At 40.4% G+C, this 12,877-nt stretch overlaps 3 protein-coding genes across 3 annotated transcripts; 2 read left to right on the plus strand and 1 right to left on the minus strand.

Moving 5' to 3' along the window:
- Window positions 1–15: 15 nt before the first annotated feature.
- LOC103386360 (protein hairy-like) lies at window positions 16–2,328 on the plus strand. Its single transcript, XM_025060494.1, has 2 exons — window positions 16–507; window positions 617–2,328. The coding sequence occupies exons 1-2, from the start codon at window positions 367–369 to the stop codon at window positions 941–943; spliced, it is 468 nt and encodes a 155-aa protein (XP_024916262.1). The 5' UTR covers window positions 16–366; the 3' UTR covers window positions 944–2,328.
- Window positions 2,329–3,511: 1,183 nt separating this feature from the next.
- On the minus strand, window positions 3,512–5,933 carry LOC103386361 (protein hairy-like). The gene is made up of 2 exons (XM_008320579.3): window positions 4,881–5,933; window positions 3,512–4,771 (listed from the first exon to the last, which is right to left on the minus strand). The coding sequence occupies exons 1-2, from the start codon at window positions 5,022–5,024 to the stop codon at window positions 4,448–4,450; spliced, it is 468 nt and encodes a 155-aa protein (XP_008318801.1). The 5' UTR covers window positions 5,025–5,933; the 3' UTR covers window positions 3,512–4,447.
- Window positions 5,934–7,199: 1,266 nt separating this feature from the next.
- Window positions 7,200–9,022, plus strand: LOC103386362 (protein hairy-like). Its single transcript, XM_008320580.3, has 2 exons — window positions 7,200–8,598; window positions 8,708–9,022. The coding sequence occupies exons 1-2, from the start codon at window positions 8,455–8,457 to the stop codon at window positions 9,020–9,022; spliced, it is 459 nt and encodes a 152-aa protein (XP_008318802.1). The 5' UTR covers window positions 7,200–8,454.
- Window positions 9,023–12,877: the final 3,855 nt, after the last annotated feature.

Here is a 12,877-nt window from a genome sequence, read left to right on the forward strand (position 1 = left end):
AGCAGGAACATTTTAAGTAGGCTAACGCTTTGAAGGTTTCAGAGATTCATGCTGTCAAACAGGTGTGTGCTCAGTCAAAGTCATTGATCTCAGCATCAGGCAGCAGATCTTCTCTCTCTACAGGGTCACCACTTTCCCAGATCCACACAGAGCTCTGAGAGTCTCCCTCCATCACCCCCCAGTTCTCCACCTGTTCCCCTCAGATCTAACTATTGTCCCTGGGGGCTATTGGAGCAATTCACTGTGTTGAGGCTCCACACGTCCCTTTGTCTCTGTGAGGCTCTGTGATTGGCTGAGAGTGTGAGAAAGTGCAATCAGACCCAGACCCACACATTCATATGGAGATGTGGGACTATAAATAGGAGGATGAAGCCAGCAGAGATCAGACTCTCTCTACAGAGACCTCTACAGCACACACATCCAGACATGGCTCCTACAATCACTGCAGCAGTGACCAACTCTCAGCAGCAGCATCATCATCATCATCATCTGACTGGGACTCACAAGGTAAATCCAACATTCTCTGGTCATTTTCCTTCAGGACACATTGTCTCTGTCCATGCTCACACTTGACTCCAGGATCAGCTGATTGATGACTTTGCTCTTCTCCCTGCAGCTCAGAAAGCCTCTGGTGGAGAAGTTACGCAGAGAGAGAATCAACAGCAGCATTGAGCAGCTCAAGTCTCTCCTGGGTCCAGAGTTCCTCAAACAGCAGCCAGACTCCAAGCTGGAGAAAGCAGACATCCTGGAGATGACAGTTTTCTTCCTGACACAGCTGCAGCAGCAGCAGAATCAGCAGCAGAGACTGACGATCAACAACTTCAACCAGCTGCACTGTTCCTCTGACAACAACCTGACAGAGGCTGACTTCTCTCCTCTGAGCTCCACAGTCCACAGCAGTGGCGACACCAAAGACAAGAGTGCCCCCTGGAGGCCGTGGTAGAGAGCTACAGAGTGGAGTTGAAGGACTTGTTCTGTATGAACATCAGTGTGTTTGACATTTCCTGAGGAAATGACAGAAACCATATCTTTGAGGAGGAGAGAGAAAACATCTGATCAAGGATGTTTCATCAGTCTGATCTGATTCACATCAGCACTGGTTGTTTTACTTCTCTCTACTTCATACATTGGTTCAATGAGATGTTGTGTTAACGTTTGTCATCTTCTGATCACATTGATCATTGTGATGACAAATATTTCAATGTTCTTTTATGGACATGAAACTGATCTGTTCTCAGATCAACTTTTTTTTTCTTCTGCTGAAAAATGTCTTCACAGTTATTTGTGAAGATCTGTTATTGATCATGTTGATCAGCTATTGATTGGTTTTCAATAGTTGTTATTATTGATCTATGAGATCAAATGTTCTTTCTGTCAAAGTTTTCTTCACATTTGTTTTGTGAAAACTGACAGAAACAATATCTTTCAGATTGAGAAAGACAACAACGTGTCATGCATGTTGCATGGACATAATCTGATGACATCAGATTTTAATTTCTTTCCCTGATACTGTGTTAAAATGTATCATTATTTGATCACATTGATCATTTTGTTGATTCATGTTTAATGTCCCTTTTATGGACATAAAACTGATCTGTTTTAAATTTAATTTTTCCATTTGTGAAAAATGTTTTCTTTTGACATTTGTTACCTCCTAAATATTGATCGTTTTGATCAGTCGTTGAAAAATTGTCCAGTGTGGACATGTTATTTTTGTTGGTTAGTGAAACTTGATCTGTTTGATGATCAAAATGTTTCTACGTAAGAAAAATGACATTCATTGACGTTGTTACCTTTTAGATAGTATTGATCACATTGATCAGCTGTTCTGTTTACATCAGCAATATTGTTGACACACCTTTCATCGCTGTTAAAAACAATATTAATATAACATTTATATATAGGATATCTATTTTAAGGTATTACATTTTGTCCTGTGATGTGTGTTTTATAAACACGTTTAAGCCATTGTAATTCATCATTTTGATATCATTTTGATTTTGACACAGATCACTGTGTGATTGTTATTGTTCAATCTCTTTTTATCGTAATGATTTCCCTGTAAAATATGATCTCACCTGTGGTTTATTTCACACAGTTTTTTATTTTGTCTTTTGTAAAGACGAATGTTCCTCCACTCACTGTGAGTGCGGCGTGTCTTGATGATGTCACCAAGCTGATGTTGTGATGCATCATCACATCTGTGTTCTTTCCAGCTTAAACATGTGGAATAAATAATAATAAAAAAACATAATACAATATTTCCTAGATTTGCCTTTATTTGTGATGATTTTTTTATTTTTTTATTTCATAAACCTCACCAGTCCTGACGTACTTCAATTCATACAAGTGTGAAAAAGTTCAAGGAACGTGAGCCACAGATCAGTGACAAGTAACAGACAGTGTAGATGTGATGTGTGGAGCCATAAAAACCTCCAGGTCACCACATGTCAGTGGACAGTGTGTGGGAAAGTAGTGGAGAAGTGAGCCACACATCAGTGATTCTTGTCTTCAACCACAGCAGCAGTGGTCTTTTGTCCAGGATCTGGCACACTTCAGGAAACAGCTGTCATTTAGAACTTCACACCTCCACACATCAAAGTCAACTGGTTCATTCCACACAGTCTTTAATGAGGGTTGATGGTCACATGACCAGGCCAAGATGTGAACTGCTTTATTTCCAGCATCCTGAGGATGAACTAAAGTTGGACCAACCTTCAGAGCTCAGTCCAGTTGTGTCCCTCCAGATGGTTGGTGACATCATCAGCCTGTGTCTCCATTACAGCTCACAGACACTGAAGCTCCAGTCATTGTCCTGTTGTTCTGCTCTGACCGCTTCATTCAAACAGTCAGTGTGAGAACGTGAGAGGAACGTTCTAGTCACATGTCACAGCTGCTGCATCTGGACACCAGCAACTCTTTGACTGCTACAACAATGACAGTCAACACAGGATACTGCCCTGAGTCTGGGCCAGATATGTTACAGTAGGTCAGGGTAGGTAGCAGGCTGGACCCAGCTGATGCACCAGGGAGACTCTCTTCAGGTGCAGCAGGTTTATTAACAGTGAACAAACACAAACACATGAATTAAGCATCGACTACATGCTCTCCTCCAAGAGCATGGACTTTGTTAAAACTCAAGGACTTCTCCATCTCTAGGACATGAACAACAAACTAACAGTAACATATGAACAGAAGCAGTTAGACTAATGACAGAGACACAGGTGAGTGTGATCACACTGATGAGCCCACACAGCTCAGACAGTCTAGGATGTATAATTATACTGTAGTACTACTGCAGGTGTTAGTAGACCAGAAATGTTCTACCATTATTACAATGATCGTCCTGTTGTTGTTGTTGTTTTATGATGGTATTTATTATTGTGTTTATTACAGACCTCAGATGTGGTCAGTTGAGACAAACCACATTTATGGATTTATGTCAGAAGAAAATAAGGTCACGATGAAAGACCAAGAAAACACATGGAAACACAGGAAACAGAAATTGTCTTCTATCATTGTTTATTCAATAAACAACAAGTGTCCAAACAGACGTGATGATACATCACAACAACAACAACTTGTAGATTTTCACAAGTCACACTGTACTCAGAGAGAGTGAGGGAACAAGAGTCTTTATGAAAGACAAACAGTTCCAGTGTCTGAGGAAACAGTTCTCACTGGACTGTCACTGTTTTCACAGTGATTATTTCAACGTTTGCTCTTCAAAAACCAAAGCAGACATTTTAGAATCATCTCCACAGAAGATCCCATTAATACAGAGTAGAAACTTCAGTTTATCCTTAACAACAAGGTTATAATGTCACAAGAAAACTGTGACACTGACTGAGAATTTGACTGTACTGAAGTAAAAACACACTGATCTTCAAACAGATCACATTTCTATGAGAAAATGTCCAAAGTGGACAATGAAGAGACAACTGATCAACATGATCAATGAGGTCAGAACAGAAAGAGTTTTCACTGAAACAAATGTGAAGAAAACTTTGACAGAAAGAACATTTGATCACAACAATAGATCAATAATAACAAATATTAAAAAACCAATCAATAGCTGATCAACATGATCAATAACAGATCTTCACAAATAACTGTGAAGACATTTTTCAGCAGAAGAAAAAAAAAGTTGATCTGAGAACAGATCAGTTTCATGTCCATAAAAGAACATTGAAATATTTGTCATCACAATGATCAATGTGATCAGAAGATGACAAACGTTAACACAACATCTCATTGAACCAATGTATGAAGTAGAGAGAAGTAAAACAACCAGTGCTGATGTGAATCAGATCAGACTGATGAAACATCCTTGATCAGATGTTTTCTCTCTCCTCCTCAAAGATATGGTTTCTGTCATTTCCTCAGGAAATGTCAAACACACTGATGTTCATACAGAACAAGTCCTTCAACTCCACTCTGTAGCTCTCTACCACGGCCTCCAGGGGGCGCTCTTGTCTTTGGTGCCACTGCTGTGGACTGTGGAGCTCAGAGGAGAGAAGTCAGCCTCTGTCAGGTTGTTGTCAGAGGAACAGTGCAGCTGGTTGAAGTTGTTGATCGTCAGTCTCTGCTGCTGATTCTGCTGCTGCTGCAGCTGTGTCAGGAAGAAAACTGTCATCTCCAGGATGTCTGCTTTCTCCAGCTTGGAGTCTGGCTGCTGTTTGAGGAACTCTGGACCCAGGAGAGACTTGAGCTGCTCAATGCTGCTGTTGATTCTCTCTCTGCGTAACTTCTCCACCAGAGGCTTTCTGAGCTGCAGGGAGAAGAGCAAAGTCATCAATCAGCTGATCCTGGAGTCAAGTGTGAGCATGGACAGAGACAATGTGTCCTGAAGGAAAATGACCAGAGAATGTTGGATTTACCTTGTGAGTCCCAGTCAGATGATGATGATGATACTGCTGCTGCTGCTGAGAGTTGGTCACTGCTGCAGTGATTGTAGGAGCCATGTCTGGATGTGTGTGCTGTAGAGGTCTCTGTAGAGAGAGTCTGATCTCTGCTGGCTTCATCCTCCTATTTATAGTCCCACATCTCCATATGAATGTGTGGGTCTGGGTCTGATTGCACTTTCTCACACTCTCAGCCAATCACAGAGCCTCACAGAGACAAAGGGACGTGTGGAGCCTCAACACAGTGAATTGCTCCAATAGCCCCCAGGGACAATAGTTAGATCTGAGGGGAACAGGTGGAGAACTGGGGGGTGATGGAGGGAGACTCTCAGAGCTCTGTGTGGATCTGGGAAAGTGGTGACCCTGATGGTGATCAATGACTTTGACCAGGGAACCACTGATCAATGACTTTACTAACATGGAACTGGGACAGTTGATCATTTTATACAGAGAATGGAACTGACTCCTACTGTTATTTACTCCTTATCTGTGTATATCATGTGTACTTTTCTAGTACTGACCACCTCTTGAAGTACTTCACACTACAGTTAGTAAACTATCAATGTCTGAATTTAAATTTAAATCATCTTTAAGGTGAATAATCTGCCTTCTATTCTACAGATTTATATTATTAATATGTCAGCTGCAGCCTGACAGACTGATCTGGGAACAGTTTTAGAGAAGAACTGGATTCTTTTAAACCTTAAGTCTAATCATTTACTCTAGAATCTTCCCATAACACAAACTCAACAACATAATTAATATTTATGAAAGGATTCATCTGTGCCCCGCCCCCCAGTTTGGACATACAGTGAAAATACCATCTCTAATGAATCTGATGTGGTGTGTTTTTACCAATTCCTCCTCTGTATTGTGTGTCTGCTCAGGTCTACATTGGACAGGTCTGTATTGATCCTGATTCCACCTCATACATAACAACAGTGACCATGCCTGTGTCCAGATGCGGCCCAGTCTTGTGTCCTGTGGTCAGTGTGAGTAGAAAGTTGTTCTCAGGTTCCCACACTGAGTCTCTGTGCTGGCTTCAATCCACAACAAAAGACTCTCTGAATGGAGCTTTTGTCACTGATCGTGGACGTGTGGTGGAGTGGAAACAACAGTCTGACATCACCGACCATCTGGAGGGAAACAACCTGATTGGTTGCCTGCAGAAAGAAATAATTATAATGAAAAAAAGAAAAACAAATTATAAGGTTTTTTATATAGCTGTCAGTTCAAAACAGTATCAGTTTATGTTTTAGTTTTTTTTTAATAATGACGTTGTGGTTTTTTAGGGATGATGACTTCTTGTTGGTGAAGCAGCTGTTTCCATAAGTGTGCCAAATCCCTGTGGAGACGAGGGGACTGCTGACGGAGTCAAAGGAGGGCCATCACTTTTATCTCTCTCTAGAGGTTTCCCACACTTTCACACACACCATTAAAATAAAACAAACAGCTTTTCTTCATCTAAGGATTAAAACTAGCTCTTCAGATGTTTTTTGTTTTTTAAAAATCACTTTATATTTATAATAAAAGTTTATATGACTATAACAATGTTCAAATGTTATGAACTCAAAGTCATACTTCACTAATTTCTGCAGTGTACCCATTTTAGTTACTGTTGTTTTGTCAAATAATGGATTTTAACGTGTAGAAAATCATTTGTATAGTTGATCGAGCGAGAAGGTTTTATCTGTGAAGTAATCCAGAGCCTGGTGTTGTCCCACAGGGTTGATGTGGTGGATAATAGGACACACTTCTATTGTTCAGAGTGTGGGAAACCAGAGGAAACTCACTCACAGAGACCTGTGGACCCATGGGTCCTGACCTTTGATCCAAGGAAACCCACAAAAGAGGAGCACACTTCCAAAATGGGAACTCTATCATTTGTTCCAATTTTAATTCACCCTTTGTTAAAGACAAGTTTAACTTTTTTCAATGTTATAAAATTCCAAGTACTGGTAGATTTAAAAAATATATATTTTAGACAATTTATTAAAAGGTTATTAGAAGATAAAATATTTTGTTAAATTAGACCATTAGACATTTTATTAAAATATTAAAGTTGATGTTATAAAAAGTTAATAAATCCATATATAATGTATTTAAATTGTAGTTTTGTAGTTGTAGAAGTATTCCTTCAGATTAGGATAAAAGAGAATAAATAATTATAATAAATATATTGTGAATAAAGTTGACCATACAGTAGTAGTGTGTTTGGCATACTTACACACTTACTGGCATGTGGGAAAGCTGTGGAGTTTAGAGTGACTGCCATACTTGACTCCACCAGCAGGGAACTCCTCTCCACAGGGAATTGGCACACTTATGGAAACAGCTGTTTCACCATCATCCTCCATGTGTGACATGAATTATAATATAATGCATGGGTGTCAGTACAAACAGACAGAGCTGCTGGTACTTTGTAGAGATCATACTGTAATCTGACATATAACTTAAAATGGCATTATGGGTAAAGTTATGTCATGTGCATTTTTTAAATTTAGAGGTCAGCCAATCAGGTTGTTTCCCTCCAGATGGTCGGTGATGTCAGACTGTTGTTTCCACTCCACCACACGTCCAGGATCAGTGACAAAAGCTCCATTCAGAGAGTCTTTTGTTGTGGATTGAAGCCAGCACAGAGACTCAGTGTGGGAACCTGAGAACAACTTTCTACTCACACTGACCACAGGACACAAGACTGGGCCGCATCTGGACACAGGCATGGTCACTGTTGTTATGTATGAGGTGGAATCAGGATCAATACAGACCTGTCCAATGTAGACCTGAGCAGACACACAATACAGAGGAGGAATTGGTAAAAACACACCACATCAGATTCATTAGAGATGGTATTTTCACTGTATGTCCAAACTGGGGGGCGGGGCACAGATGAATCCTTTCATAAATATTAATTATGTTGTTGAGTTTGTGTTATGGGAAGATTCTAGAGTAAATGATTAGACTTAAGGTTTAAAAGAATCCAGTTCTTCTCTAAAACTGTTCCCAGATCAGTCTGTCAGGCTGCAGCTGACATATTAATAATATAAATCTGTAGAATAGAAGGCAGATTATTCACCTTAAAGATGATTTAAATTTAAATTCAGACATTGATAGTTTACTAACTGTAGTGTGAAGTACTTCAAGAGGTGGTCAGTACTAGAAAAGTACACATGATATACACAGATAAGGAGTAAATAACAGTAGGAGTCAGTTCCATTCTCTGTATAAAATGATCAACTGTCCCAGTTCCATGTTAGTAAAGTCATTGATCAGTGGTTCCCTGGTCAAAGTCATTGATCACCATCAGGGTCACCACTTTCCCAGATCCACACAGAGCTCTGAGAGTCTCCCTCCATCACCCCCCAGTTCTCCACCTGTTCCCCTCAGATCTAACTATTGTCCCTGGGGGCTATTGGAGCAATTCACTGTGTTGAGGCTCCACACGTCCCTTTGTCTCTGTGAGGCTCTGTGATTGGCTGAGAGTGTGAGAAAGTGCAATCAGACCCAGACCCACACATTCATATGGAGATGTGGGACTATAAATAGGAGGATGAAGCCAGCAGAGATCAGACTCTCTCTACAGAGACCTCTACAGCACACACATCCAGACATGGCTCCTACAATCACTGCAGCAGTGACCAACTCTCAGCAGCAGCAGCAGTATCATCATCATCATCTGACTGGGACTCACAAGGTAAATCCAACATTCTCTGGTCATTTTCCTTCAGGACACATTGTCTCTGTCCATGCTCACACTTGACTCCAGGATCAGCTGATTGATGACTTTGCTCTTCTCCCTGCAGCTCAGAAAGCCTCTGGTGGAGAAGTTACGCAGAGAGAGAATCAACAGCAGCATTGAGCAGCTCAAGTCTCTCCTGGGTCCAGAGTTCCTCAAACAGCAGCCAGACTCCAAGCTGGAGAAAGCAGACATCCTGGAGATGACAGTTTTCTTCCTGACACAGCTGCAGCAGCAGCAGAATCAGCAGCAGAGACTGACGATCAACAACTTCAACCAGCTGCACTGTTCCTCTGACAACAACCTGACAGAGGCTGACTTCTCTCCTCTGAGCTCCACAGTCCACAGCAGTGGCACCAAAGACAAGAGGATGTTGTGTTAACGTTTGTCATCTTCTGATCACATTGATCATTGTGATGACAAATATTTCAATGTTCTTTTATGGACATGAAACTGATCTGTTCTCAGATCAACTTTTTTTTTCTTCTGCTGAAAAATGTCTTCACAGTTATTTGTGAAGATCTGTTATTGATCATGTTGATCAGCTATTGATTGGTTTTTTAATATTTGTTATTATTGATCTATTGTTGTGATCAAATGTTCTTTCTGTCAAAGTTTTCTTCACATTTGTTTCAGTGAAAACTCTTTCTGTTCTGACCTCATTGATCATGTTGATCAGTTGTCTCTTCATTGTCCACTTTGGACATTTTCTCATAGAAATGTGATCTGTTTGAAGATCAGTGTGTTTTTACTTCAGTACAGTCAAATTCTCAGTCAGTGTCACAGTTTTCTTGTGACATTATAACCTTGTTGTTAAGGATAAACTGAAGTTTCTACTCTGTATTAATGGGATCTTCTGTGGAGATGATTCTAAAATGTCTGCTTTGGTTTTTGAAGAGCAAACGTTGAAATAATCACTGTGAAAACAGTGACAGTCCAGTGAGAACTGTTTCCTCAGACACTGGAACTGTTTGTCTTTCATAAAGACTCTTGTTCCCTCACTCTCTCTGAGTACAGTGTGACTTGTGAAAATCTACAAGTTGTTGTTGTTGTGATGTATCATCACGTCTGATTGGACACTTGTTGTTTATTGAATAAACAAAAAAATTCTGTTGAAATTCCAACTTTTTTTGTTATTCATTGGTATCTGTCCTAAATATAATGATGATGAAAACACAGACAATATTTCCCTTTCATACCTTTATGAAACTGATCTCCAGTCAGTCTGAAGTCCTTAGGGAAACACCACAGACCAGTCCAGTCACTCTGTGTCATGAGGTCAGTAATGACATAAAGAAAAACTGCTTTAAGTTTTCTTGTTTCTTAATTCTTTCCTGATAAACAAAGGTCTTCTAACCTTTCATTCTGACCTGTATTTTGAGGTCAAACTCTGGGTCTATTGGCACATTTGATATGTAGTAAAAACAGTTCAAGGACAGACAGTGGAAAACGTCTCTTTAGAAACCTGTCCTAAGTATAGACTTCATGCACTTAGAGAAGAGGAAAAATCCATTTAAATTTGTATATGAGTATTAAGTCATTTAGACAAAGTGGGATTTGGGTCATGATTAAATAAAATGAATGAAATCAACGAAAACACCACAAATAATAATAATAATAAATTAAAAACTATATGTGTGATTATTATGAGGTGAATGTTATTAAATGAAGCAGCTGTGACATGTGACTAGAACGTTCCTCTCACGTTCTCACACTGACTGTTTGAATGAAGCGGTCAGAGCAGAACAACAGGACAATGACTGGAGCTTCAGTGTCTGTGAGCTGTAATGGAGACACAGGCTGATGATGTCACCAACCATCTGGAGGGACACAACTGGACTGAGCTCTGAAGGTTGGTCCAACTTTAGTTCATCCTCAGGATGCTGGAAATAAAGCAGTTCACATCTTGGCCTGGTCATGTGACCATCAACCCTCATTAAAGACTGTGTGGAATGAACCAGTTGACTTTGATGTGTGGAGGTGTGAAGTTCTAAATGACAGCTGTTTCCTGAAGTGTGCCAGATCCTGGACAAAAGACCACTGCTGCTGTGGTTGAAGACAAGAATCACTGATGTGTGGCTCACTTCTCCACTACTTTCCCACACACTGTCCACTGACATGTGGTGACCTGGAGGTTTTTATGGCTCCACACATCACATCTACACTGTCTGTTACTGGTTGTTTACAAATGTTTTACTGATGAAAATGCAAATGTTTAGTTTAAATGACTGTAGACACATTTACAGAAGACAATAGTAGACTCATTTTAATGTCTTCAAACTGATGTTTTCTGTATAAAAATCACCTTCAACTTAATATTCCCTCACAGAAATATTACATTCATTGATTTGAAGTCAACGTTTTATATTTGACATAACTTTATAAGTTTGTCATCTCAGATGTGGGTCGACAGAGAGAAGATGATGAAAACTGAGACTGAGAGCAGTGACTGTATCAACACCTGACTGTTTACTGTCACTCAAACAAAGTCTGGTGTTTAATTCAATTTCCACATTAGGTTCAGTTAAGCAGCAGCTAATTCCCCTGCAGTGACATAATCAACCAAACGTCCAAAATAAAAAATCCTCCTGAAAAAAGTCCCATGTTTGACTGTTACAGTTGTTAGTTTGCTGTTTAAAGAGGTCTCTCTCTGTGTCTGTGCGGATGGATAATAGGACACACTTCTATTGTCCACTCAGTCAGAGCAGTGAAAGGACAGAGTGTGGGAAACCAGAGGAAACCCACTCACAGAGTCCTGTGGGACAATAGAGCCTGACCTTTGACCTGTGCCAGAGAACTGCTTTAGAACCAGGGGTTTAGTAAAGGAACAGAGTGAAGTTTGTGCAGATGTTCCAGCAGAGGTTATTTCAGATGTTGTTCAAATGTTGGTTCTGATCAGTGAATTCTGTCTTAATAAAGTGTGTCCATGCTGCTGACCTGACGGTCGGTTCATCTGGAATCTTCATTTACAGCAGAGTTATTCAATGGCTTCATTAGAAAATGAACCAAAACACTGGAATAAATGAGAGTCAATGAGTTCATGTTATTGAAGAGACATTTCCTGACAGGACACCACTGTCCACACACTGTCTCTGCACACACTCCTCAAAAGTCCACTCTCAGAGACACCTGTCTGTGTCCTACTGATGGACAGAGGAGCAGGGAAGTATTATGGGATGGAGCCCAGACTGAGTGACATCATCTCCTTCAGCAGCACCACAGGGATTTGACACACTTCATGGAACAACTCCCCTTCTCCCAGAACCCCTGCCTCACACACACACACACACACACACACACACACACATACACACACATATGGAGGTGAACCTTCAGTCCAGTCTGTGGTCAGATCTGAGACCTGATGACAGACTGGACATTTATAAGACAGTGATGTCACAAACCAAGTCTCTCTGGTCAAACTCTTGGACTGACTCCACTGTTTTTCCCACTACTTTTTCAAACTGGACTCAGTGTCAGTTTCAGCCAATCAGAGCCTTTCCCTCCAGATGCTTCAGGCTGTGTTGGTGTGACCACACACTGCAGCATCTGTCACCCACGTCCCTTTGTTGTCCACTGACCACAGATCAGGAGTCAGTGTGGGAAAGTGAGCTCAGCTTCTTACTCACACACAGACGACAAGACACGTGTCCAGAGACTGTGGAACATCTGGACAGAGACAGGACCAGTGTCCTGACTTGTCCAGACTTGTTCACAGTATAATGGTTATTCTGAAAGATAAGAATAATCAGGGATAAAAAGAACCATTTAATGACTAGTTTAAATATTGAAACCAAACATATTAACATATTATTTATTTTATATTAATGTTAATAATTTGATTTAATTTTGTCTTTAATAAGTAAATAATAAATCAACAAAATAATAATTTCCTACATATCTGTGTTTTCCTTCTTCTCCTCTGTTTCTATTCTCATGTCTGATCAATTCCAACATCATTTATTTCCTTCCACACGTGTGATGTGATGATCAACGTGTGCTCAGTCAAAGTCATTGATCTCAGCATCAGGCAGCAGATCTTCTCTCTCTACAGGGTCACCACTTTCCCAGATCCACACAGAGCTCTGAGAGTCTCCCTCCATCACCCCCCAGTTCTCCACCTGTTCCCCTCAGATCTAACTATTGTCCCTGGGGGCTATTGGAGCAATTCACTGTGTTGAGGCTCCACACGTCCCTTTGTCTCTGTGAGGCTCTGTGATTGGCTGAGAGTGTGAGA

Source organism: Cynoglossus semilaevis, chromosome 11 (assembly GCF_000523025.1).
Source record: "Cynoglossus semilaevis isolate Cse_v1.0 chromosome 11, Cse_v1.0, whole genome shotgun sequence".
Lineage (NCBI taxonomy): Eukaryota > Metazoa > Chordata > Actinopteri > Pleuronectiformes > Cynoglossidae > Cynoglossus > Cynoglossus semilaevis.